At 45.1% G+C, this 25774-nt stretch overlaps 2 protein-coding genes across 4 annotated transcripts in view; one reads left to right on the forward strand and one right to left on the reverse strand.

Moving 5' to 3' along the window:
- Nucleotides 1-3359, forward strand: part of C3AR1 (complement C3a receptor 1) — a 13065-nt gene extending 9706 nt beyond the window's left edge. The window contains 2 exon segments of the mRNA XM_019626166.1: nt 1145-2558; nt 2560-3359. Coding sequence (XP_019481711.1) covers nt 1155-2558; nt 2560-2616 — 1461 coding nt within the window. The 5' untranslated portion in view covers nt 1145-1154 and the 3' untranslated portion in view covers nt 2617-3359.
- Nucleotides 3360-5495: 2136 nt separating this feature from the next.
- FOXJ2 (forkhead box J2) lies at nt 5496-24874 on the reverse strand. 3 transcript variants are annotated; one of them, XM_019626192.1, is made up of 12 exons: nt 23740-24874; nt 20855-21033; nt 17626-17972; nt 15895-15969; nt 15091-15159; nt 14766-14906; nt 14105-14303; nt 11155-11547; nt 10644-10745; nt 9879-10088; nt 9169-9267; nt 5496-8250 (listed from the first exon to the last, which is right to left on the reverse strand). In XM_019626192.1, exons 3-12 carry the CDS (start codon nt 17956-17958, stop codon nt 8162-8164), a joined length of 1710 nt encoding a protein of 569 aa, XP_019481737.1. In that variant the 5' UTR covers nt 17959-17972; nt 20855-21033; nt 23740-24874; the 3' UTR covers nt 5496-8161. The 3 variants fall into 3 exon arrangements, with proteins under 3 accessions (XP_019481737.1, XP_019481736.1, XP_019481738.1); XM_019626191.1 differs by lacking the exon at nt 20855-21033; XM_019626193.1 differs by lacking the exons at nt 20855-21033; nt 23740-24874 and adding an exon at nt 20442-20804.
- Between the last annotated feature and the right edge of the window lie 900 nt (nt 24875-25774).

Here is a 25774-nt window from a genome sequence, read left to right on the forward strand (position 1 = left end):
CCAACTTGGGCCAGTGAAGCAACATCCTCCACAACTAGACTGAAGAACAAAAAGACAGCAACTTGTCTGTTCCCCTTCCCTCAATTCCCCAGCACTGTTCCCATCCCCCAATTCCCCAATTTAAAAATAAATAAAAAATAAAATAAAAATTTCACATTAAAAAAGAAAATATGCACAATATGACCTAATTTGTTAAATTTTGCTTAATAAAAATAGATGTATATTTTGTGTATTTGTGTATATATACACAATAAAAATATGTGTATATATGTATACATGTATAGACATGTATATATGTATATATACACATATATATATAAAAAGATTCAGAAGTTTCTAAACTAAGGTGCTAAAGTAGTAATTACTGATTAACGGTATGTGACATTTTTATTTTCTTCTTTTTGCTTATCTATATTTTCTAATTTTGTATGCATATTTTCTGCTTCTGTAATAATAAAGCTGTTGTTTCCACTATAGTCACAAAAACCAAATAAACAAGACAGAGATAATGGGTGATGAGGAAATCAATGACAAGAGGGTAAACGACTCTTTAGAAATTGGTTAGCAAAAGGAAGAGCTGAGGTTGTAACTAAAAGACATAACTCAGTCTAGGGCACCCTTTTCGGTGGTGGTGAGTACTTTGAAAATCTGGTGGAGGGAATGGATGGATCTTCCGCTCTCAAAGAAATGAAAAGATGTAAAGTTAAAATTATCCGTATTATTTGAGGTGGTGATAGAGCTTCCCAAAGTCCTTTCATGGATCTCAAGTTGGGAACCTCTGGTCTAGAAGTTATTGTTTGTCCATTAGTGTCATTTGTTTGTTTTTTAATAGGGAACATTAGGTAAGGAAAGAAACCAGTGGAGAATGAGAGCTTAAAAGCAAAGGAAAAAGGGGAAATTTACATTGATATGGGACTTCTAAATGAGGTTATTATTTTGATACACACTTAAATTGACATAGTAGTTTTTAAATGGTCTATCAGAGAATGTTTTTATGTGATCCAATATGAAGTCAAGGAATAAAAACTAAAACAATGTGAGAGCCTTTGTGGTTCTACATCATTAGGTGGCAAGGTTAGAATTCCAATACTCATTTTTTAAAAAGGTAATGTTTGTTTAAACATTTTTATTCATCTTTTTGCAGGAGTTTAGCAATGGAGTTTTTCTCTGCTGAGACCAATTCAACTGACTTACCCTCACAGCCCTGGCATGAACCCCAAGTAATTCTCTCCATGGTCATTCTCAGCCTCACTTTCCTGCTGGGATTGCCAGGCAACGGGCTGGTGCTGTGGGTGGCTGGCCTAAAGATGCAATGGACAGTGAACACAGTTTGGTTTCTCCATCTCACACTGGCGGACTTCCTCTGCTGCCTCTCCTTGCCCTTCTCCCTGGTTCACTTGGCTCTCCAAGGACACTGGCCGTATGGTTGGCTCCTCTGCAAGCTCATTCCCTCCATCATCGTCCTCAACATGTTTGCCAGTGTCTTCCTGCTGACTGCCATTAGTCTGGACCGCTGTCTTTTGGTACTCAAGCCAATCTGGTGCCAGAATCACCGCTCCGTGAGGACAGTCTTCACTATCTGTGGATGTATCTGGGTGGTGGCTTTTGTAATGTGTATACCTGTGTTCATATACAGGGAAACATTCACCATAGACGACCATAATATGTGTGGCTACAATTTCGGTCTTGACAGCTCATACGATTATTCGGACTTCACCTTTGATCTACTGGAAAACGGGTCTCTTGACAACTCCATTGTTCAGCTGCCTGAAGAAATGGACGATAGGTTAGATTCTTTCTCTTTACAAACAGATAATCCTTGGACAGCTACCACTGTCCTCCATTCTCCAACATTTCAAAGACCTCCTGGAGATTCACTCCCTGTGGATTCAGCTAGATTATCTAGTCAACATCCATATTATAATTTATTTAAACCTGATGATGAAGTCTTACCTACAATCCCAAGTGGGTTTCCCATTGATGGTCACAAAACTAACCCACCAGATGACGCTGATGCTTCCCTCTCTACTGATTTAGAGCTTTCCTCTAGTTCCTCTAGCAATTCATTATACATGACTGAGCTATCACAAGATTTCCAGGATGATAATTTTGGCCAGTTTGCATATGACAATCAAGTTCCAACACCCTTGGTGACAATAACTATCACAAGGCTAGTGGTGGGTTTCCTGTTGCCCTTTATTGTCATGGTGACCTGTTATAGCCTCATTGTCTTCCGAATGCTACGAAGCCGCTTCACCAAGTCTTGGAGCAAAAGCTTCCGAGTGGCCATGGTGGTGGTGGTTGTCTTTTTTGTCTGCTGGGCCCCATACCACATTTTTGGAGTCCTCTTATTGTTTATTGACCCAGAAACTTACTTTGGGAAAGCTCTGCTGTCCTGGGACCCTGTGGCCCTTGCTCTAGCATCTGCCAATAGTTGCTTCAATCCCTTCCTCTATGCCTTCATGGGGAAAGGTTTTAGGAAGAAAGCAAGGCAGACCCTGCAGGGCATTCTGGAGGCAGCTTTCAGTGAGGGCCTCACACATTCCACCAGCTGTACACCAAACAAAGCCTTTTCAGAAACAAACACTAGCAGAGCTGTGTGAGAATATGCATTGACCCAAGCAGGACTTCTTAGGTATCCACCCAGTGTAATATGTTTCTAAAGGGACAAGGGGCATGGTGAGCAGGGGATTTCAGAAACCATCAAAGAATCAGTCTGGAGGTGATCAAACAGGCTAGTGACATCAGCATCACCTGGAAACTTGTTAGAAATACAAATTCTCGAGCCCCGCCCCAGAGTTGTTAACAAGCTCTCTTATTTCCGGTGAATGCTAAATTTGAGTCATTGTAAAAATTAGTCTATTTCTATTCCAGACTAAGCCACCTGAGATAAATGAGAATCTAATCTATTTTAAAATGATGTTTCCATCGTTAAAATTTCTATTTAGTATATGTAAATACCCTTCCAGATTCATTTTAAAAACCATTTCTCCTAGTTCTGAGTAAAAGATGACCATTTATTCTATGGCTTTGTTGTGCTGCTGGTGGTATTGGGATGGTTTTAGATAAAAAACAAAGTGCAAGAAGTCTACGAAAGCAAGGACTTATTAGATTGATTCTGGAGCAGAGTACAGTGCCAGATGCTTCCCATTTGGGATACTCATGGATACAGAACAAAGGAATTCCAAGTTTCTATTTGTACAACTAAATAAGCATCTCTTGTGTAAAGACAGACTACTAAGGCATCTAAAAACTTACTCATGAACTGGTATTGTAAGCTGCCGCTTGGTGAGTTTCTTGTCTATTTGTTTAGTCTATCTGCCTCTTTTTTTTTTTTTAAGATTTTTATTGGGGAATTGGGGGGATGGGAACAGCGCTGGGGAATTGGGGGAAGGGGAACAGACAAGTTGCTGTCATTTTGTGCTTCAGCCTAGTTGTGGAGGACGTTGCTTCACTGGCCCAAGTTGGCACCATCATTGCGCTCTTCCCGGGGAGGCAGATCAGTCGCCGGTTTCTGGACGGCCGCTCACTGCGGCTGTTGGCCGCTCACGCTGGCTGCTGGCCGCTCACGCTGGCTGCTGGCCGCTCACGCTGGCTGCTGGCTACACACGGTAGCCCATGGCAACCCACTGTAGCAGGAGCTGCAGCCTACGCCGTCGCCGGCTACTCACGGCAGCCCAGCTCCAGGTTGAGCTGTTGTTCAGCATCTTAGCTGTGGAGGGCAGTGTCACTGGCCCTCATATGTGGGATCCGAACCGGGGCCCTCTGGCATCCCAAGCGAGTTCTTAACCATCGCGCCACTCGGCCGGCCCCAGTCTATCTGCCTCTTGATAGAGCCGTCTATAATACTTTCCACTCCTTGTCTTAAACTCATTAATTCTCACATTCGTCCCCTGCCTGTCTTTTTCCACATTTGACTTTGTACCTCTTCTAACCACAAACTTCAAAAGTTTCAAATCACTGAGAAATGATTGAGTACCCTCCAGGAACACCATCAAACATATTAAAACACGACTTTAGTTGTGTACCTTTCATGCCAAAATTACCAGATACATCTTTAGGTTTTTAAAATTAATCTTTATCTTTACCAAAGTAATACATGCACATAGTTTAAGATGTTATAATGAAATATAAGAAGTTTCCTGCCCCACTCTGCCCAACCACTCCCTCCCATTTTCTGAGATAACCCATGCAACAATTTTAGATGTTTCTTCTGATATTTACCATGTCTAAGTCATGTGCTTATGCTGATAGTTTTTGTAGACATGATAAAATAAGTGACTTCTTGTTTTGTAAGATGAAGAATTTTATCCATTCATATTTTTGTTTATTCAGTTTCCCAATATTCATTAACCATCATACTTTAATTAGTTCATGACCACACATTGTCTTCCACTCTCTATCCATTCCAACCACACATATAGCTTTCCTTCTGTCCTTTCATTTTATAAAAGCATTGTTCAACTCCCTATCACCTTCTCATTTTCTCTGTGTGTATAAACCTTTATGTGTTAAACCTCTAAAATTTCAGGTTTGTCTGTACTACAACATAGCTTCATCTAAGCTGAATACAATGATTCAACTAAAAATAGAAAATGAAACGTTTTAATCTTGCAGCGATTGAGGTGAGGGTCTGAACTATAAAATTGTTATTAAGTGCTGTACACTAAATTTCAAATAACTAGGAATTCTTTCACTTGTAAGGTAATGTCTGATATGATGTAAATTTGCAGTGCTAACTTTCAATTCAATCCGCTTATGTATTTGATGAAAATAAATGCTTTCTTTTTTGTGGTTCCTTGCAAGGCTGAGAGATTCATGGATCCTTTTAATTGTTTGATACTCGGAATATATCATAATCTCTAAATATGCAGCAAATAAATCTGATAGTGGGTAGCTGTAGGCCTGCTATAACGACAATTAACTAGGCTTCTGGAAATCCCAACGGATCTCATAAGACCTTGGGTATAAGGCCCAAACTCCTGGGGTTAATGTATAGGATATTAGAATGAATGAACCTGGCATAGTTACAAAGATTCAATAGTTGGCATTTCTGGACTCCTTCTAAGAGTACCATTTGCCTTGAAGTGTATTCTGAAAAAATTCCTACAGTTAGAATCCCCTCATTTCTGATGAAAAACTATGGCGAGTACCTGTAAGTACTCACAGGAAGTCCAAGATGGGAACCCGTCTCCTTCCCAAATTGTAGTATCTTTAATCTTCAAAATATCCCAGAATGCAAAGAAGGTGGCCTTGTCCACACACCAAGCTGCAAAGGGTGAATGCCTTTTGCAATGATATTTCACTATTTTTAATAGCATTTGAAAAGGGGAATGCTTCAAATTCTCCTCTCCCACCAACGTTAGAAAACACTTTAGTCACCTAATCAAACCCTGTAGTGTGAGGTAGGGGAGGGGCAAAATACTAGCTGAAAACAAATGCTTCCCATTGCTCCCTTCCTACCCTGGCAAAAATAAATTTGAGGCCAGCACTAGTAAGATAAAACCATAAACATTCTTTTTTGTTTTTATTAAGAAAGCATGCAAAAAACAACAACAACTTGTGAGACCATACCCCCCTTCCCAGCCTGCACCAATGCAAAGCATTATGGGTGGTATGAGAGACTCACCAAACCAGAAACATAGGGGTTGAAGAGAGGAAAGCAGGGATGGGTGGATCTATACCAAGTAATTGTTCCTCTGTCCTTCTCCTCCACTTTCTCCCTTATGCCCGCTTGCAGGCAGTGAATTCCTGCAGTTTTGCACACATCACCCAATACAACGACGACTATACTTCAAGTCCAGCAATGCTGAACCAACAAGAAAAAGTAGTATTCTTCTATTTCATGGGGGGCGGGGGGGGACTGAGGCCCAAAGAGGGTCAAGTTTGTGCCACTGAACAAGGCTGAGTTTAGTGGAGGGGAGCTAAAATCCCAGGAGGCCTGATGGCCAATCTCCAACCTTAGCCCCAAATTTTAGTTAGTCTGGCTGCCCGCCAGAGTTCTTAATGAGACGAGTTTTCTTAAGACACAGATGAATTATAAACAAGGGACATTTACATGTATGATTTAGTCTACCTTTGAAAACCCTGTCTGGATCTGAGTAGAAAAGGGGTTAGAAAAGGGGAGTGATAATATGTAAAGGAGGCATCTTAGGGAGAACATATGGGAAGTTGTGTGCAGGAGGCACCTTGATTGGAAGGAATAAGGAAGAGATGCATAAAATAGGAACACTGGGCAAAAGGCATTTTGCCACCCTCTAAGAGAAATTTTCCTTTCCCCAATGGGAAATATTATGTCATACTTCACCCCCACTATTGCCCTCCAACACAATGGGGAATTCAAGCCACTCATACCCCCATCTAATACAAAGAACTTCAAAGAAATAAAGTGCTCTTTAGTCAACCGCCCTTTCTTGCCCCTTTACTTCAGCCTCACTGGACTTCTTCAACAAACTTTCATATATAATAAGCCCCTTACAAAGAAAGGAAGGGGTGGATGAGGAGAAAAAGCAGGCGAGTGGAAAGCTAAATCTCTTGGAAATCGTCAGTAAATAAAAGAATATGAAAAGCAAAAATCACTGAGAGAGTGGCCTTGTCCATTCCATACATTTTGTCCTACAGCTTTCAGAAAGTAAACATTCAGTAAAATAGCAACAGAAGTAAAATTGTTCTTCCCTCCCATAATTAAAATTCAAAAATTAACATTAAATATACACTAAGTACTTTGCAGCAATAAATCATGGCCACTTCTTAAAGGAGATAAGTTATCCCTATACCTTTTTCTCGGTGGGGGGGGGTCTCCCTGGGCCCTCATTGAACTCTTCCCTCTAGATTATACACTCCACACTACCAATTTCCTTCACCCCTCAATAGCCTATTGCAAAAGCTTCAGCCCCAATGATCTGGATTCCAAGAGAAGCATTTGCCTATGTAGTTAAACAACTGAAATATTCCCTACCCGTATCTATACCAGCTCCCTTTTCCTTCTCCCACCCTCTTACCACCAACTAGCTTTTGTTCTGCTGGTAGGTGGGAAAGAGATTCCCATCCTGTCCTAGGACATGAGGAAAGTAAGAGTGATAATGGGCTACTTGTCTATCTTGAGAATGCCAGAAAATGGGGGAAGGAAATCAAGTCGGTAGAAGAGCTGAGCAAACAACCAAAATAATATTTGCTGAATGGGAAAAGGGGGTTGAAGGACAATTTGTAAATGCAAATAAGAGCCACAGCTAATTATCAGAGAAAATTATGTTTAAAAAGGCAAAATGGTAAAATTGAAAACATCTCCAAAAAGCTGGCCCTATAATGAATAGCTGTCCTCATCCCTACCGTAGCAGCAGAGTACTGGTTCAGACCCACTCTGTCTTCCATAGAGAATGGGCTAGGAGTAAGTCAATGGACGTTTATTTGACATAGTATTATAAACCCAATTTCATTCCATCACCTCTCTGCAATATTCTACTCGACTCAACTCAGGCCTCTTATTTCACTAGGATTTTATTGTCGCCCTCCGGCACCACCACCATCACTCTTACCCTTGATGGGGAATGAGGATTGGCAGAAGTAAGGTTTAAAGATATGAAGGAACAAGGAAGAGCTCAGAGGACAAAATTAGCACCATTGAGTAAAACCTGCAAAGTCATGGCTGCCAAGCAGTGTTTGAGATCCCTTCTACTTGATAATGTGGCCGATCCAGTCCTGGACTGAATTGATAAGAACAGAGAACAATTTAGGGCCAAAAGGTGGGATTAGCATTGACCTTCTCAGAGAGACAGGTAAATCCATTTGAAACCTTTCTCTGTAACTACCATGGCCTCACCTTCTAGCCAGATGATTTTAAATTAGCAAGGGGTGGACATGGTCAATAGTGTAGGGACAGGAGACTGGGGACAGCATATAACCAATAATAATAATAATATTATAAGAATAATGATAAAACGATTAGGGGGAAAAAACAAGAAGGGAAAGGAAGAATGAGGCAGGAAAGGGGTTATCTTCGGCAGCATCTTGCGGTGGCTTCTCTGACAAAGAAAAGAAAAAAAAAAAGAGGATATATATCTATATACAGGCAAGGGGGGGAAGGGATGGGCTGGGGCTACTCTTTGCCCACTGCCAGACTTCACCACCTAGCCCTGGGCTGACAGCCACACTCTATGATGCACTAAGTGATCAAGTCCCAGTCGAAGTCATCAGGGATCTCCTCATTGGCACCAGGAGGTGGAACCGGTGGCCGAGGGACCATATGGTGTCCTGTCAGGAAGAAAGAAAAAGATTAAAAGGAGAGTGGATGGGAAGCTATTCTATTAGTTAAATGGACAGTGCTCAACCCCAAATAATCCCTTGAGAATTGTCTGGTGAAATTATTGTCCTTATCAGCCCAGAGTTACTTTTGTTGCTGGCCACCACTTTAGTGAGGCCCCAGGAAATAAACTAGAGTAAACTAGGTCCCATGGCAATAAAATAGTATACAACCATTAACACTTACACTTATGAAGACTATCTAATGACAGAAAACATACAAAATGTACTATTATATGAAATAGCAGTACAAAAAATTGTGTATGTATTATATGGATTAGGAGTACATGGACAAAGTCAGATGTGATGTGGTCTGGAAGGATGATATTAGTGATTTTTCTAAAATGTATTTAAAGGTGAAGGATCTGTTCATTTTGTACTATTTATGGTAATTTAAGAGTCTCCTCTGCCACTCCTACCATCAGAGATAGTTTAATTCCAGACCCCTGATAGCAGAGGGCAGGCGACAGGAAAGCAGACAAGGGTACAAACCAGGTGTGTTTGCATATCATGTTCATTTTATTTGCCTGAGTATATACCTCATCTAGATTCTAAAGTTAGACATAAATGTTCTACATATCCATCTTTTGTTTACATTCATGCTTTGAATTCCTTTCATTGTTGCAGGTACCAGCTAATTTTAAAGTAATTCGGTCTTTAGTCTCCCATGACTAAGTTTTAAAGTAATTCGGTCTTTAGTCTCCCTAGGAGGTAGCCCACCCTTCAGCCTTGGCAATCATGAAGGCTCACCCTAGGCAGTAGGTACAGTCAAAAAGGCAAAGATGCAGGCTCAGACCCAGAAGAAAGCGAAACAATTTATCAGGGTAGAAAGTGCTTGGTTGGTGGTGCAACAAGCTTCCTGGCTCTTACCTGGGCGATTGTATCCTGCTGAGTCCTGGGTGGGAATTGGGTACAATGGTGATGGGCCAGGGTAGAGGTGGGGGGCTTGTGGGTGCCCATAAGAGTTCACTGCCAAATAAGACAAGAGTTACTTGAGTAGGATCATTATACTCAATGAAGCAGGGTGCAACAGAGAGCGGAAAAACAGTGCTCTTCCTCCCCTTAATTTCTTCTCCCTTCCCTGCCCTGTTCTGCAGCTCCCGCAGAAGCTGTCAGTCCTTACCACTTAGTGTAAAAAGGGACCAGATACTAGAATTGTGGAAGATCATAACTATTAGAAGGATAACAAATATAGCAGCAGGATCACTGAAGCTCTCTCATGTCACTGGTTTGAAGATCACGTAACGGCAGAGGATCCCAGCTCCACTTGATATGATCCAGGTAGGGGTAACCGAGACACAAATTCGGAATGGAGCCTTTCTCCTCCCTTTTCTTAAGTAATCCCAATCTCCAAAATCAAGGTCTAAGAAGGAATCACACGGTGTATTTCTTTGGCATTTTTCAGTATCGAGACTATCAATACAACAGATGTTCAGTCAACGTGGTGAACAAACTAGTCCCACTGCTCAGTGTGGATCACTGCCCATTAGATGATTTTTCTCAGTTCTGTTCTGCCCTTCTCCTCCCCTTCCCATTTCCTCACAGTCTCCACCTCCTTGGCCACTTGCTTTGTTCAGTACCTTGGTTCAGGGCTGGCTCTTGTTTGCCACTGGTGAGGGCACAGGAGTCAGCAATACGGGCAGGGGCTGGCGGCCGATGGGAGCCCCCCTGGGGGGGCACATGACCAGTCTGAGTAAGGAAGTGGTTGAGGGAGTCGCACAGATTGGCAATGTGATGCTGGTCGAGGCTCCAGTTCTTCTGCTCTGCCTGTCGCAGACTCTCCATCAGTTCTACAAACAGAGAAGCAAGAAATGCTAACCTTGCAGAGGCCCCAGAGCCCCTACCAGGTCTATCCCATCTCGCTGTTCCAACCACATCATAAATCAACACCATTGATTATATGCGTTATCAATAATAATTGGCATCTACATTATCAAACTCTCATTCTATTTGTTCGCTACTAAATTCTTATAATTTCCATCTTACTGATGAATAAAACAAAATTTCAAAGTTGACTGAGTGAATTAGCCACGGTCACACTGCCAGTAAATGGTGACAAAATTATAAAATAGTGGTCCAAGGCTTCTGAATTCCTGAGATCCTTCCCTCTCCCAGAGACAGAATTAGCTATGATAAATCATTGTCATATTTTAAGACAAAACTAATTACTATTAATTTGCAAATAATATCAATATTATCCGCCTTATAAAATATGGAGGCAAAACAATGAAATCCTCAGTCCTCAAACTTCACTTACCCATCCCCTTCTGGTTCTGGTGTGTATTGGGTTTGCCCACCTACAACATATCCCTCTTCCTTCCAGTCATCATCCTTTGATCACTAACCTGAGAACTGTGACTGCTCAATGCTGGACCAGTTGAGCCTATTCACCATCTTGAAACTTTCCTTTAAGGAGTCGATACTGGAGCACCAGTCAGGAGGAAAAGCTGGAAAGAGGAGGGCAAAGTAGGGAATAAAATAGAGTCAAGTCAACTGAGAGCAGACTGACTATGTGCAAGATTCTTGTGTCTACACAGGTCATCAACAGCATTACCAAGATAATTTTGGAATCTCTCTCCCTGGAGATTTTGGCCTAGTAAAGCTATCTATGCTTCAGGTATTGACAGCCCAGCTCATAGGCAGGAGAATATGTAAAACAATCCCAATTACTTCTCCGAGAATTCTATAATATAGAGCTTGAAATAGCAAATTCTGTTAGCTCATATGAGCTCTCATGGAGGAGCGAAGCTAAAAGACTCACTATTAACTTCTTAATCAACTGCACCTCCAAGCCAGAGTCCAAACAAGGAGGTCCTTCACCCTCCTCTAGGCTCTCCCTGCACCGTCCTTACTCACCAAAACCAGTACTGTTGATAGGAGCCTGGCCTGGTGCCTGTGGCTGTGGTGGCGGCGGCTGCTGGGCAGGGTGGGAGTGGGGATGGTGCTGATGAGGGTGGTAGCCTCCATGCTGCAGTGGGGGTGGGTGCATGGCCATCACAGAGGGAGGCCCATAGCCTTCGGCCCCTGTTTGCTTGCCCCCTGGTGGGGTACAACCATCTGGGCTTGGGGTGTGCAGTGGAGGCGCACCCCCGACAGCTGAGGGGCCCTGGGCTGGTGCCTGCTGCTGCTGTGGCTGTGACTGCTGGGGCTGTGGCGGTGCCGGCGGCTGCTGTGGCGGTGGTGGCTGCTGCTGCTGGTACATGTAGTAGTTGTTAGAGGGCGGCATGTCCCCCAGGAGAGACGAGAAGCCTGCAGGGAGGGAGGAAGCAAGCAAGTGACTTGGGCGATGCAGTTTTCACTCAACAGGATTTCCACTGGGTTGAGGTGGGCGGCCTCAGACAGAAACCACAGACTTCAAAGGTTAAGGGTGTTCTGGGACAGCGCGGATCCCCCTGGCCCCCTGGTTGGTAAAACAAAGAGGGGGAGGGACTTAACAGCATGGTGACCACTGAAATCTTAGCAAAAAAGGGCCGCATGTACCTTTTTATGCTTTTTTACAGGAACTTTGGTGTAGGCCTGTAATCACAGTTTCAAAAGAAACTAGACATCAGGTAAAGTTTAAAAGCAAATTATAAATAAAACAAAGACATTGGGCACCTAATTTCTCCTCTTCCTTATCATCTCTATACCCTTCTGCTCTTACCGCCTTCTTGTATTCACTACCAACAGATGGAGCTTCGGTGAGGAGTGGAGTCGGGATGGATGAATTTCTCAAACAGGTTGGGCACTGAAGAACTAAAGATTGAGGCTATGGGCTTTCAGCCACCATTAAATTTGAGTGAACAGTTAACTGTCCTTACTCAATCTAATTTTTTTTTTTTTATGATTTTATTGGGGAATTGGGGGAGGGGAACAGACAAGTTGCTGTCCTTTTGTTCTTCAGTCTAGTTGTGGAGGACGCTGCTTCATTGGCCCATGTTGGTATTGTGATCATTGCGCTCTTCCCAGCTGAGGCAGATCGGTCGCCAGCCATTGGCCGGCCGCTCACGCTGGCTGCTGGCCACTCACAGTAGCTCACGGCAGCCCACTGCAGCAGGGGCTGCAGCCTACGCCTTTGCAGGCGACTCACAGCAGCAGCCCAGCTCCAGGTTGAGCTGCTGTTCACCATCTTAGCTGTAGAGAGCGCAGCGTCACTGGCCCTCATGTGGGATCTAAACCAGGGCCCTGGTGCTCAGAGCTGGCGTCCCAAGCCAACTCTTAGCCAACACACCACTTGGCCAGCCCTCAATCTAATTTCTTACTTTGTTGCTGAGAGCCCCTCCATGTTCCCCAGTTCTAACTCAACCAACCACCTGTGTTGGGCTCATTTCTCAGGCAAATGCTACAATCTTGGAATACAACTCTAGGTATGAATTCTCTGGGATATAAAAGAAGAAATTCATGAAAATTAATGTAAATTTTCCCCAAGATGACTCCTAGCCACTTTTAAGCATTCCATTCCTCTCCTGCTACTTATAAAAGGCCACAGTACAGAATGAGAAGGTCTAATGACTCACCTGAAATTTGGACTTCACCCTCACCTCTAATTTCTTTAAAAACAAAACAAAAAACAGGAATTACAGAGGGCTGAACCAAGTGCTCTCTCAAAGAACCTCCCAATAAGGACTTTAAATCATTCTCCCATGATAATTTGGGAAATTGAGTATGGGCAAGATATAAACTGATGTTAGAAAAGCTCATTATTTTGTTAGGTGTAATAATGGAAATGAGTAAGTAAAAAAAAGGCTTTATCATCAAGGATGCATATTGAAATAGTATTTACAGGTAGAATGGCATGTCTGGAAACTGCATTAAATTACTCCAATTTTTTTTTTTTTAAAGCTAGGTGGTAAATGAAACAAGCTTAACAAAATATTGGTAACTGTTAAAGTTGGGCTATGGAAACATAAGGTTTTATAACACTATTTTCTCTATTTTTTCATCTGTTTGAAATAATTCCTAATAAAAATTAACATGAATATACTAAAAAATAAAATTAAGTTGTTCTCACAATGAAACACAGGAATTCTTAGGGGAAAAGGATGACTGCTGTCCCCTAGTGGCCATTCTCTACATGACTTGCTTGCAGCCATAAAATCACTGCCCTTAGTTCTAGCAGGGGGATTCCTACAACTCATTTTCTGAAGCTAATAACCCACCCTTACTCGTGAAACAGCTGTCCTTCAGAACTAAGCCAGAAGAGCTCAACTCTAAGCAGTTTTGGTTGATGACATGTTTCCCCAACCAGTGTTCAATCTCTCCTTGTGTTAAAAATAAGAAGGGAGGGCTAGCTGAGTGGCGCATTGGTTAAGAGTTGGCTTGGGACACTGGCTCTGAGCAGCAGGGCCCTGGTTCAGATCCCACATGAGGGCCAGTGATGCTGTGCTCTCTACAGCTAAGATGGTGAACAACAGCTTGACTTGGAGCTGGGCTGCCGTGAGTGGCCGGTGACGGGGTAGGCTGCAGTGGAGCTGCAGTGGGCTGCCATAAGCTACCGTGAGTGGCTGGCAGCTGGTGTGAGCTGCCAAGAGCCGCCGTGAGCGGCCATCCAGTGGCCAGCGACTGATCTGCCTCTCCCGAGAAGAGCGCAATGATAATACCAGCATGAACCAGTAAAGCGACATCCTCCACAGCTATACTGAAGAAGAAAAGAACAGCAACTTGTCTCTTCCCCTTCCCCGATTCCCCAGCACTGTTCCCCTCCCCCAATTCCCCAATAAAATCTTTAAAAAATAAATAAATAAAAATAAGAAGGGAGAGAAGAGACTGTCACCACCTGTTCAAAAATACAAGGACAACCATATTCCTATCCCAACTGCAGTCTCACCGTGCTGGGAGGAAGAAGAGGACTTCTCCAGCATGGATTTGTAGAGGTTGCGGAAGGACCAGCTCAGATCCTGAAAATTGATCTCTGAGTAGGAGAATTTGAAGTCATGGTTGGTGTTATACAAGGGAGGGGGACCCTCAGTGCTTTCGCGACCTGGAGCCCCTGCAGCCACTGCTCCACCATCCGCAGATCCTGTGCCCTGCAAAAAGAGGCCAGAAAGACTCGATCCATGTCCTAAATGAGAGACCAACACAACCCTGTAATGGTTACCCAGCTCTCCTGCTTGTCTTCATCCCCTCCCAACTTTTCCATGAAAAAGTATCATTATCTCCTTTTCTAATTCATTTTTCTCTGATGTAGCCTCTTGCCCTTTTCCTATGCTACATCCACTTCCTACTTTGCCTTCTCATTACCTTTTTGGCTCTCTTTCCTCTCATCTCACCTCTTTTTTTTCCTGACCTTTCTCAAAGTTCTATTATCTATCTCTCTCTCCCTCACCCTCTTTCTCTTAGCTTCCCCCTTTTGCTTTCCCCTTCTCTCCCATCTTATCTGACTACTATATCACACTCAATACATAATTTTGAACTGACAGATATATGAATCTATTCCACCATCCATCCATCCGCCCGTCCCTGTGCCCCCTGCCACCTGTACTTCCTACCTGGTTGTAGCTGGTGATAGATGTGGGGCTCTGAAGTGACATCTGAGGATTCCCCTCAGGAGGCAGTGAGGCTTCTCCACTCCCTGGAACACCTCCCCGGGGGCTCTTGCTTGCCTCCTGTTCTGGTGAGTCTTGGGATAGCTGAGGGTTGTGAAAGAATAGAAATCCATGAGCAGAAGCTAAACTTCCTCCCAAGACCCATGGTTTCACCTCTGTTGGTATTTGTCCTTTGCCCCAAATATAAGAAAGGACTGAAAATACAGGAAAGAATGTGGAAGGAGCAGCTAGCTCAGAAATGACATCTCTCCATGAGGCGGGGACTTACATCGTCATCTGGAGGGTGTCTTCTCTTTCGGGAGATGTCAGGACAGGTGTCAATTGTCCAATAAGAGCCCTAGGAGAACCAGCACCACAAAAGAAAAAAAATCATTTAATATGGAAATTCCCACTTTTGAAAAAACAGATATTTGGGAGAATTTTCACATAAAATGAGTTATATTAAGAGAAATGACTGGAGATTCACTCAGAATCCTGAGGGTACTGGCAACTTTTGAGGAGTAAATTTGTCCTAAAAGCTCAGAGTATGTCAGAGATGCCCCTGTGGTGCAAACACAGGCCCGAATTGTTCTGGAAAGGCAGAACAATGGTATCTAGTTCAAAGGGCTGGAAATGCCAGGCACAACCCTTCCCTTCCATGTGATCTGAGGTAAGGCTCTCTTCGCTTTTAGCACCCACATCTGTCAAATGAAGAGAATGATCTAGCCCTTCTTCCCTCTGAAGATAAAAATCATGGGATTTTTGTATAGAAACATTCCTACAAATGTTATTAAGTCCACCTTTTACATCTAGAAAGAATGACACACACAAAAAGGGGGGAGGGGGCAAGGTCAACTTTATCAGAAATATTTGTTAAAAAAAAAAAGATTTCACAGTTTTTCTTAGTCATTCATTCTAGTGGGAGCCCATAAGCTTGATTACCAAGCTCTTCCTCTGAGGAAAAAATAAAGCTGCTTCTCTAATTAACACGATTTCCTCTTCTGGGTAATTAAAACCACCACAAGACTCTGGGCTGTCAACTACTTCTCTCCCCTTCCTGCTCCTCCCTTCAGTGCTTACAGCAGTCTCTCACCTTCCCAGGGTCATCCCGCGGTCTGGGCACCTTCCGGAAACACTTGTTGAGAGAAAGATTGTGCCGAATTGAATTCTGGAGAAGCACAGAAACAAGTTAGGTTTGAGCCCTGTGCAAAGCAGAAAAATTTCCAATAGGACACAGAGGGACACAATAGGACATAATACACAATATAGTTCAAATAACAGGGTAAACTTATCACCTCTCAACTCTACTGATGGAGGAGATTACCTATCACATAGCAAACTCAATGAGATAAGAAAAATGCAGAAATTATATTGATGAGCAGTAATAGCTACAAATTTGACTACCAAGTACTTCTGGAAAGCTGATTATACAGTTTTTCAATCTTTCCACCCGACTAACAACAGGTATATAAAGGCCTCAAAATCACATCTGCCCAGTTCCTATTATTATTCTATCTGTAGTAAAGGCACACTATTTTAAAACTGGTTATACAAATGATAACACATACAAGTTATGAGTGAAACAAAGGCACAGCTCATCTTCGTCAACAGCTCATACCATGGTCACATTTGGAGGAAAGAAATGTTGCGTAAATGTGTTGGGGGTTGTGGTAGCTAGCAGGGACACATTTATAAAGGAAAAAACTGAATGATTGCAAGTCTCCAGCTCATCTTCTGGTTTGTACATCCACTGGTGATTCAGAGAGTGAGAGAACTATTGTACATTAAATCCCCATTCTACTCAGCAATTAGCAAATGAACTGCTGCTCCGAAAGACTGAGAACATCAGTCTTCCTCCTTTATTCGGAAGAGTCCCCCTTCTTTTTTACCTCTAGCCAAACAACTTATCCTCTCATGACTTGCTTGTGTTGCTGTTGGTGAAGGACCTAATTATTTTTTTCTCAGTAAACAATAGTTTAAAAAGATGATGACTATATGCAGTGAAGTTTTGGAAATCTGGTGAGACTCCTACCACTAGGTAGGAAGGAACAACGTCATGCCTTGCACAGTGACTTGAACATAGTACAGTGGCAACAAGTATTTGTGAAATAAATGAATCTCCTATTTAGGAAGTCAGAAGATAAGAGGAAATGATCAGCAACAGCATCCTGCCATCCACATAATTATACTTAGAGGCTTGGTATCACTGGAGTTTTCCCCCTGATATACCTTATGAAAGCATTTACCACATCTCTGAGACAGGTCAGAGTGAACTGGATGAGGCTATAGGAAGAAACTAAAGTAGAGGGCCAGCTGAGTGGCTCAGTTGGTTAAGAGCGTGAGCTCTGAGCAACAGCGTCGCCGGTTCGATTCCCACATGGGCCAGTGAGCTGCACCTGAGCTGAGCTGCTGCTGAGCTGCCAACAGGCGGCAGGATGGCTCAGCTGGTGAAGAGCACGTGCACCTAACAACAAGGTTTCCAGTTTGACTCCCGCATGGGATGGTGGGCTACACTCACCTGCAACTAAGATTCAACATAGTACCTTGGGCTGAGCAGCCGCGAGCTGCCTACAGGTGGCCAGATGGCGACTGAACTTGGAGCTGAGCTAGCTGCACCCTCCACAACTAAGATTGAAGGACAACAACTTGGCTGTTCCCCTTCCCCAATTCCCCAACACTGTTCCCCTTCCCCAATTCCCCAACACTGTTCCCCTTCCCCAATTCCCCAATAAAATCTTTAAAAAAAAAAAAAAGAAACAAACAAAAGTAGAGAAAAAGGTTGTCAGAGGCTGAAAATAATCCCTGGTTATAGAAACCATCCTACCTTCCAACCAATGCCAGCATTCTTGTAATAGGGGAAGTTATCACAGATCCAGCGATAAATCTCACTCAGGGTCATCTTCTTGGCTGGTGAGGAATTGATGGCATAGGTGATGAGGGTGGCATAGCTGTATCGTGGTTTGCCATCCTGGTGGACTGCTGCCTCATCTTTGCTCAGGGTGGCATTAGGATCTGTGGGTGAGCCTGGTGGACACTTGCGGCTGCCCCCTGGAGGCCCAGCCTGGGAGGCACTCCCCAGCTTTTCAATGGTAGCTCGGAGGGTCAGCTGGGGGAGCCAGTCTATGGAGGTGAGGCTACTCTCTAGGTCAGAAGCCATGGTTCTTCTGGGTTCTGCAAAGAAGAGGACAAAAGGGAAGAGGAAAACAGAATAGTTACCTCTGATTACTGGCAGCAAATAATACTGAAATTCTAGTGCCTAAAAGGAAGTAACAGTTTCTTCCAGCTATAATTTCCATAGGAGATTCCACTCATGGGACAGCCTTCAACCAGGTGTTCCCAAAACCCGGAAATGGATATATCACCAATCATCTACCAGATGATAAACTGATACTTATTCTACATCTTAATGTGGGACATGACCAAGAGGCCTCCCCCTTCATGCAGGACTGAAAGAGAAATCAAACCACCCACCAAACTGAGCTATTCCCACTGTTCTCCTTACTTAAAGCCCTACAACATAACATTTTAAAACTATGTAAAAATAATTTTTAAAAAACAGACAAAATCCGTCAGTCTATTCTCCAATTCTGTGACACATTATAATTTACATACATCTATAGAAAGACAAGCGAACATGTTAAGAAAAAGTCTAAGTAAACAGAAATACACACTAATGAAACACACCAACACTTTTAAAAATGTCATATTCGATATATTTGAGCACTCGCCCTTTTCAGCCTACACACGTGCACATGAAGCATATTAGATATATCCCAAGCATAAATGACATATAACAACCAGCAAAGAAGAGATGTGAGACTAACACATAAAAAGTGTCCCACAAACACAGAAAGCACAATTAGCTAGCTACACAGCACACATTACCAACAGAGCACAAAGTCACACACAGAGGTAACAGATCTTGAGTACAGCTGCCCTCACACCTTGAAAGCGACCCTTTTGCAAGCTCCCGCCCACAGACACCTACACCAGGAAGAAGTCATCAGCAAGGACCTCCCACCTCTCAGCCTGCTGGGCTTCACTGAGCCAGGGAGACACCCAGCTGAGTGCGCACCGGTAACAATCAGATAGCCAGGCTAAAAATAGCCACTCTGGGGCTAGGAGCTGGCTCCCCTTCTCCCGCCCTCCTCCTCTCTCCTTCCTTCCCACCATGCACGCACGCACGCTTGCTGCACCTCCATGCAAACTCCTGGCGCTGCCAAACCGCCCACGCCTGATGTTTGCACGCCCTGCTGCCACCCACCCACACAGCCTGGGCACTCTTACTGGCAGAGAGGTATGGCTAGAGTGAGGTCTTGGTGGGGGAAGGAGAAGAACGATGGGTGACATTTGTATTACTGGGTGTAGAAAGGCTGGCAGGAACCACTTGGTAGCCATTTGGCACTCCCCTAGAGCTGATGCCAGCAACCCCCTAAGCACTTGCTGCCTAACAGGTTTGTGCCTGCACAGCCTCCAGATTCCAACTAGTATTTCTTCCTCCTATCCCTGCTGACAGTCCCACCACAGGGCATTTCTCTAGCATGCCTCAGAGTTCAGAATCCTGGACAGAAACATGTTATGTATGAAATCTCTAAATCCACACCCAGATACTATGCACAAGCATATACATACAACTATACACAAATCCACACACTTTGCCTTTCAAAGCTAATCCTAGCTATGGCTGCCTACCCTTCTCCTGACTCCAACACATCTTTCAGTCTGTCAGTCACTCTTCTAGTCAGTGACTCTCCTCCCCTTGACACTTACCCCTTTCTCCTAAGGGTCAGCACTCACATTCATCCTCTCCCTCAAGGTCCCCACCCACACAATCTTTGCAGGTACACACAAGTACCCTGCCCTGCTCTCCTCACCAGCAACACACCCACTCAACCAGGCTGAAGGAAACGCCTTAGTGCCTCAGGGGCCTGGGCCGTCAGACCCAACTGCAACCCAAGAATTGCTTGATAGAAGAAAGATTAAAAGGAAAAAAAAAAAAGCCATGTTTATAAATAGCTTCAGGAAGGGGTTTCCCCTTTATCCTTATTTTCTTCTCTCCCCACCACCCTCCTTTTTATCCCACCACCATGTAAACTTAGAAACTAATGGGGACATTTAATCATTTCAGGAAACCTCAGACCTCCTAGCAGTATACTAAGTCAAAACACCACAGCCTCTGGGATAAAGCAGGGCACTTTGGGCAGTTGGGTTATCCCAGTTGGACAATCACATGACAACAAGCAGGTTGTCAAAGACAAGGGTTCTCCTGGGTCCTCCCCAGAAGGGGAGGTCTGTAAAGAAGTTTTACCCTATGATGTCCTGCTAAAGATTCTCTAGGAAAGCTCAGCTTAAGAACCCGGAAGCCTTTAGTGGATATTTCATTTGAAACAACATTGGACAGGAGCATGAGAGTAGATTTAAAGCAGTGAGGGGGCTTACAGAACCCATTTGGCACATGCCAGTCACTGTGGCTTCCCGAAAGGGTAGCACTCTCAGCCTTCTGCTAGTTGTTCTATGCCCTTCCCTATCCTTACCACAGCACCAGGTTAGGACACCGAGGTTAAATTTAACCTTTCTCCAGCACCCTCCCAGTCAGCCCTCCAGATTACCACCCCAGCACTCAAAATATATTCGTCTTACCAGCTACAAGAAGCTTGCAGCAAAAGATCCTTCTGCTCTTTCAGCACCATTCTCCTTTAACCCATCCCAGTTCCTCACTCCGTCACTTCCCCATTCTTAAAGGGCAGCCCAGTATGAAGAGCCTCAGAGATTGAGGTTCCTCCATTCCATTCCCAACATTGACACTGACTCACTAAGTGTCCCTAACCACCCCTTGCTCCCTGAAGTCTTGATGCCTCAGTTTCCCCCTTCAATAAAAGGGACGAAGTCATAAACCCTGCCAAAGCTTCATCCCTGGAGGGAAGTGAATGAAGCTTAATGAGCTCGTGGCTGCCACACATTCCATGCTCCCCAAAATAATGGCATGAGGCTAATGCTCGAGCTATTATTAGAAAGGCAAACAAGAGGGACTTCCATTTCTCAGTCCAACCAACCTAGTTACCCAGACCTCTCCAGGTGGGCCTCGTGCCACTGGGCTTGGGCAGAACCTGAGTCAGGCCACATTCTTCTCTGTGTGCTGGAAGACTGAAAGGAAATACCCATAGAAACTGGGAAAGGCAGCCAAAGGACAGGCTCCATCACATCCACAGGACGTCTAATGAAGACTACAGTACTGGGAGAAAGGCAGAGAAAAACAGAAAGACATTCTGTTGGAGTATAAGACTGATCCTGGATTAGACGTGTAAGATCCAAAATTAAATTATAGCCACAGTTTTCTTCCCATTTTATCTGAAAGGCCAGTAATTGTTCTCTGTACAGTACCAAGGTCAGGTATTAAGGAGTGATAACTTCCTGCTTTGTACATAATGCCAAAATCAATAGAGCAGTGGTGAAGTTAACCACATTACCAAGTACCAGCCAGGCTGCCTCAGTTTCAATTCTGGCTCCACTACCTGCTGGCTGTGCAACCTCAGGCAAGTTACTTAACCTCTGTATGTTGTAGTTTCTTCATCTACAGAGATGATAATTGTACCTACATAGGGTTGTTGTTTGGATTACCTTGAGTTAATATTTTAAAGCTCTTAGTAAATGTAGCTATGATTATTTTTGGATGGGAAAAGAAGAGAATATTCTAAATTAAAAATTAGAAAACTGACAGTCATATAGGTAAGACTAGAAGCAGAAAGCCTGCAATGGTTTACCTTGCAAAGCCTGCACTGAGTTTGCAATAGTTGTTGGGATGTCAGAATCTCAAGCCTTTCCTTTGAGGATAGTATCATCCCATTGCTGACCAATGCCAGGACCAAGTAAACTCCAAGGATGAAGGAATGGGGGAATATCACCTAAGTAGCTCTAAATCACAGTTCATTCAACCCCATAGCTATGTGCTTCTAACTGATTCCACAGAGGAAAGAAGAATTAGGGAAACTCAAAGCAAGCAGGGAAGCTATGTGGTGGTGGTATGCCTGCAGGTGTTGTGATGCTGTTCACTCTGAGCCATTCAACAAGTTGCATTCCAGCATCTGTGAAAGTACTTTGTAAGAAATAGGCTGCTGTTACACCAAAGCCAGCTCTTTTCAAAAAGTTGGGGAGGGAGTTCTAGGGTTCAGAGCCAAGGATCCTCATGCTTTTGAGATCAAAGATATCAGAAACGAAACTCTCTTATTAGTCCTAGAAGGCGGGGTCCCAACCTGAGACTGGGCTGTCCTGCAGTTTGGGATGACTCTCATGGAGCCATTCGTGAGGGCTCCCACTGGACAGGGGAGGCCAGGCCTTTCCTCCCAGCCAGGTATCCTTATCAGCACCTTCCCCAGGTCCTTGCACAGAGGCACCTGCTTTTAGAGATCTACCAGAAACATGTAACTCTAGGTAATTGGAGGCACTGTCTGAAAGGCACACAGGTACCTGTCTCCAGGTACATACCCACTTGAAACACAGAGATAGGGCCACATTCACCTGAATTAAGAAACATATGCACATGGTTCTAAAGCACAGCAATACAAACCTGGATTACAGCCCTGTCTCCTAAACTCCTATACCACTACTAACAGGTAGCTTCCAGGACCAAGTGGGTGTACTTAAGGACTTAGGTCATCCATCCATGGCCCAGACAGAGAGAGGAGAAAACGGATAATCCCAAGCAAGATTAAGCCTCCCACTTGGCTTTGCTGTGGGGTGTAATACCCCTCACAGAAGATACTTCCTAATGGCAAAGCAGGGAGGCAGGCACCTAGTTAGTGATGCCAGGTTGAAAGGCAGAGCTCTACTAAACACATAGCCCAGGCTCAGCAAGAAGGATTATCTGGCACTTTTTTCCTGCATTTTCTGAAGATTCTAGATTTTGATGACTCCTGCTCCTATCTTATGAAGGAAAACTTAAATACAAGGTTCCAGGGACCCAGAACTGAACAAGAAACAGGAAGGGAGAAGATGATTATTAGGTGCTTTTATGAAAGGAAACTCCTCAGAGGTCAGATCTCCATGGTGGCCAACATATTTAGATGGAAGCTGGAAGGAGGCTGAGCAGAACACTCCTCACTCCTCTCTTCCCATGCAGGATCTGATTTTTTATTCTATTTTATTTTATTTTAAGAAACTGTCAGCAAAGGACAGGAGCCAGGTAAGGGATTGGGGCAGTGGTACAGGGTCAGCATTAGGGAAGAACTTCAACCCAAGAGTTGGCATTCCCCTATGCCCTTACTTCTTGTCTTGGGACATGTGGGACTCCCATATCCCTTTGGATTCTATTGGCAGAGACAAGCTTCCAGCCAGGTGCAGGAATAGCACGAAAGGAGGCCTCTTGGTATCTGAGGTTTGGTGAGCGGGAACAGGCTGCTTTTCTTGTCAAGGGAACAGTAATCACAGTGGGTTGGAGAGAGCAGCTCTGGTGGAGGGAGAGCTGACCTAGGTTGCAGATAAGAAAATATAATGCCAATGGAAACCCTAAACAAGGCCAGGCCATGAAATGCCATCATAACTTTAGTGAGGGCCCACTCTCCGAGTGAGAGGGCCCAAGGATGGAGGGTGGTATGGGAGTCTGGTTGGGATATGTCAATCGTTGCTATACAGTAGGGGTGGAGTTCTGAAAATGCAGGCGTTCTCTGACATCCCTTTGCTGTCAGCATGGCAACATACACTTCCCTAGGGACCTCAGATGACTCCTATCCCATCAGTCCCCAAACACTAAAAAAACCTGTCTCAGGGCCTCTTCAGCAAGATGTGGGCTCCAATCCAGAAGCTTCCTCAGAACACAATTCCCAGAAGATTCTCTTGAGTTACCACTCTACCCTCCCCAGTAATGAAACCCAAGAGCCACCATCTCATTCCCCTACACACACTAGTGCCTAAAGATGACAGAGAAATGGGAGAATGCACTAACCTGTCTCCAAGGTTCCCCCAGCAAAGGGAGGGAACCCCCTGGTACTGGAGTTTGGGGTTGGAGGGATTCCCCTCTTCAAAGGCAGATGAAGAGTCTCATCCTCAGTGGCTCTTCCTGGGCTTGGCTGAGCCTCCCAAGCTGGGGAGGGGAACTGGGTCCCCTGAGGATGAGGTGCACAGGGAGGTGGAGTGGGGGGAGGTGGAGAAGGAGGTCCTACTTGGGGAAGGTGGCACACCCCCCACACTCTGCCTGATACCCTGGGGAGGAGGGGAGGAGGCTCTCCAAACCAGGAGCGGTCTCCTCCCCCTTGGGGGAGTCCCCCTCCCCCCCAAACCGGATCTTTCGGGAGTGGAGTGCTCTCTCTGCCCGATGGAGATCTGAGCGCAGGGGTTCTGCCCTGTTCCACTGTCTAGGTACAAGGAAGTTGAGGGGAGAGTTCGTCCCCTCTCCCGAAAGGCTGAAAGCCGATTCCTCTTCTTTGCCTGGCGTGTCCTCTGCTTCTGAATGTAAGACTCCTCTCCCCTGTGGTTACTGGAGGTGATGGAGAGTGCCTACTCCATCGGCATACTCCCTTTCTCTTTGCCTCAAAAGTCCCGAAGTGTTGAGAGTGTGTTTGGAGGGGTGGAGACACGCCGGGGCCGTCTCACTCTGCTTCCTTTAGTAAGGATCGCCCCCTTCTACTTCTGGAGGTCTATTCCCGGGCCAGTGTAGGGATTTCCTCGTCTCCAGGAAGGAGAGGCTCGTCCCCTATAAGGGTCTCTTCTTTCCCTCGCCCGGGTGGTAAGGGTCTTCTCTTGCACAGGCAAAGGCGGCTCCGGTCCCCACTCCTGCCTCCGCTCCCGGGGTGCCCCAGAGGGTGGGGTTTTCGTACTCCCCGCTCTCCCTGGGCCCGCCTGGGCAGCAGGGTCCGAGAGGCCGCGGCTCCGGACTCCCGTCAGTGGCTACTGTGGCGGCAGCGCCTCCTCTAGTCCCGTCCGGTCCGGTCCGCTCCCTTCGCGCGTGGGGCTCCCCGCGCTGCCACCTCTGGGGCTCCGGCCAGTCCGGGCTCCCAAAGAGCCAGAAGGCAGACGGACAGTGTCAGGGCTCGGCTCGGGCTCGGCTCGGCTCCGCTGCAGGCCCCGGCTCCTCCCCGGCCTCCGCGCCGCGCTCCGCGCCCCTCCCCCTCCCCCGCCCTCCGGGCCGCCGCCGCCGCAGCCTCCCCACGCGGGTTAAGGAGGAGCGGGAAGCGCAGAGCCGCGGGCTGCGCCGCCCGGGGGCGCTGCGCCAGGAGAGCCGCGCCACGGTACTCTTGCTCCTGGGGGACGCGCGTCGCCGCTCGCCCCCCTCCAGCGGTCACCTGGCACCCTCGCTCTGTGCAGCGTGCCATCCATCCAAGGAGACGACCCACTGCTCTCTATCCGGAGATTCCCTCGTTCAAACTATACACGAACTGTCAATTCCAGTTTAACACTAATCCTGGTACGCTGACCTTTTTTCATTCTGTTGTCCGTATGCAGATAACCATCTCTGTTTTTCACAGAAATAGTTTTGGTGGGCTTCTCTTTCCTCTGAGATAGTTTATAAAGGGTTATGAGGGTTGGGATGAACTTAACCCTCATATCCTGGAGTTCAATAAATGCTGTTGAATAAGTGAATGTATGAAGGGATAAGTGAGCGTGTAACGGAGATAACTCTGAACTAAACAAAATCTAGCTTTGTCAAGTTGTGCAAGGCCCTTGTTCTATGGAATCTTGATCAGCAAAGAGAGGACCTTGATACTTGCCGTGTCTACCCAGTACGGGTGTTGTAAAGAAGATAATTAACGTGAAAATGCTTTTTAAACTGTATAGGATACAAAATATGACTCGCTCAGTTCGCGTGACGACCCTATAACATATCTTATTATGGTCACAGAGTGTAGAATGTTCTCATTCTCTGCCCCTTACAGAATAATCCCCACCCAAGACAGAAAATAACCATCTCCCAGCCCACCTATACTTTTACTCCTGGAGTCACATTATTCCTCGGCAAACTCTTTTATATTGCATCCTCTGGC

This window comes from Hipposideros armiger, unplaced genomic scaffold (assembly GCF_001890085.2).
Source record: "Hipposideros armiger isolate ML-2016 unplaced genomic scaffold, ASM189008v1 scaffold_662, whole genome shotgun sequence".
Taxonomy (NCBI): Eukaryota; Metazoa; Chordata; class Mammalia; order Chiroptera; family Hipposideridae; genus Hipposideros; species Hipposideros armiger.

Coding starts and splice junctions, on each gene's coding strand:
- FOXJ2 (XM_019626191.1), bottom strand. CDS start 17,958: ATGGCTTCTGACCTAGAGAGTAGCCTCACCTCCATAGACTGGCTCCCC. Junction 15,970..17,625: donor ATGCTGGCATTGGTTGGAAG/GTAGGATGGTTT, acceptor GTGCTTCTCCAG/AATTCAATTCGGCACAATCT. Junction 14,907..15,090: donor GACACCCTCCAGATGACGAT/GTAAGTCCCCGC, acceptor CACAACCCTCAG/CTATCCCAAGACTCACCAGA.